General features: G+C 72.2%; 1 protein-coding gene across 1 annotated transcript in view; it reads right to left on the bottom strand.

The window, feature by feature from the left end:
* The window catches only part of LOC118159217 (filamin-C-like), a gene marked incomplete at its 5' end in the record, with an annotated part of 6,935 nt that extends 5,379 nt beyond the window's left edge, over positions 1 to 1,556 (bottom strand). The window contains 3 exons of the mRNA XM_035313828.1: positions 221 to 468; positions 600 to 623; positions 1,350 to 1,556. Coding sequence (XP_035169719.1) covers positions 221 to 468; positions 600 to 623; positions 1,350 to 1,556 — 479 coding nt within the window. The remainder of the gene's footprint in view (positions 1 to 220; positions 469 to 599; positions 624 to 1,349) is intronic.
* Between the last annotated feature and the right edge of the window lie 99 nt (positions 1,557 to 1,655).

Raw genomic sequence — 1,655 nt, 5'->3', positions numbered from 1 at the left:
GGTGCCCACCATGACCCACGGTGCCCAACGTGGCCTCAGCTCTACCTCATGGCACCTCAGGACTTCCTCACCCAACGGTGCCCACTACACCCCCAACTCTCTACCCCATGGTGCTCCTCATCACCTCCCATCCCCACAGTGCCCCCCAAGACCCGCAGCCCCCCAAACCCCCCCCAAAACCCCCAGCCCCACATCACCCCCCGCCACCACCACCACCTACCAGGACGTGGAAGGGGCTGTTGGGGACGTGCTCGCCCCCGAAGCGGATGGTGATGACGTATTTGCCGGGCTCGGGGGCGGTGTAGTAGATGTCGAAGGTGCCGTCGTGGTTCTCCACCACGTCCACGTCCAGCTCGGCCCCGTCGGGCGTCGACACCTTGCAGGTCACCTTCCCCTGCCCGGCCGCCTTGGCGTCCACCGTGATCACCGTCTCCTCCCCGATCTGGATGGTGGGGCCCAGGCAGGCACCTGTGGGGGTGGGACACGGTCACGGGGACCCTGGCCCTGCCACCGCCCCCCCTCCCCGCCCCAACCCCCCCCCCCGCCCCCAAAACCCAGACCCTCGCCCCCTGCTCCCCATCCCCCCCGGCCCCACTTACCCAGTCCGTGGCCCCCAATGGATACTGCAAAGAGAGACGAGGGAAAAGCGGATGAGACGGGGGGGCTGCGGGGGGCTGCGGGGGGCCGGGGGGGGGGCCGGGGGGCCGGCACATCCTGCTCTGCTCGGGGGGCACCCGCGGACGCCGTGGGGCGGGGGGTGACGGGGGGCAGCCGTGGGGCAAGGCAGGGAGGGGATGGTGTGGGGAAGCCGTGGGGCAGCGGAGGGAAGCTGTGGGGCAGGGGTCGGGGGACGCTGTGGGTCGGTGTGGGGCAGCACGGGGTGCTGTGGGGCAGCGCAGGGAATCTGTGGGGCAGCGGTGGGGCGGTGAGGAGAAACCGTGGGGGGGCAGGGGGCAGCACGGGTGCGCCGTGGGGCAGCGTGGGGATGCCGTGGGGCAGCGGGGGGCACAACGGGGCAGCAAGGGGGCGAGCGCGGAGAATCCGTGGGGCAGCAAGGAGATGGTGTGGGGCAGCGCACGGCACAGTGGGGCAGCAAGGGAACGAGGTGGGGCAGCACGGAGAATCTGTGGGGCAGCAGGAGGACGCCGTGGGGCGGCAGGGGGGTGCCACGGGGCAGCACGGGGGTGCTATGGGGCAGCACAGGGATGCTATGGGGCAGCACGGGGCACAATGGGGCAGCGGGGGGACGCTGTGGGGCGGCAGGAGGTAGCGTGGGGTGGCAGGGGGAAGCCATAGGGCAGCGCGGGGACGCCGTGGGGCGGCGGGGCACGCCGTGGGGCAGGGCCCACCTGTGACGAGGCACTTGCTGGCGTCGCCGGAGGGCACGGCGTGGATGCGGAAGGGCGAGCAGGGGATCTCGTCCCCGCCGTACTTGATGGTGATGGTGTAGCGCCCCGGCAGGTCGGGCACGTAGGACACCGTGTAGGTGCCGTCCCCGTTGTCCCGGATCGCCGCCTTCTTGGGCTGCCCCTCGGGGTCCTGCGGGCACCGCGCGGCTCAGCGCCCCGTGGGACAGCCATGGGGAGCCCCATGGGGGTCAGTGTCCCATGGGATGGCCCCAGGGAGCCCCATGGGGGTCAGCGCCCCGTGGGATG

This window comes from Oxyura jamaicensis, unplaced genomic scaffold (assembly GCF_011077185.1).
Source record: "Oxyura jamaicensis isolate SHBP4307 breed ruddy duck unplaced genomic scaffold, BPBGC_Ojam_1.0 oxyUn_random_OJ68793, whole genome shotgun sequence".
Lineage (NCBI taxonomy): Eukaryota > Metazoa > Chordata > Aves > Anseriformes > Anatidae > Oxyura > Oxyura jamaicensis.
This window is presented reverse-complemented; position numbering and strand designations above follow the sequence as displayed.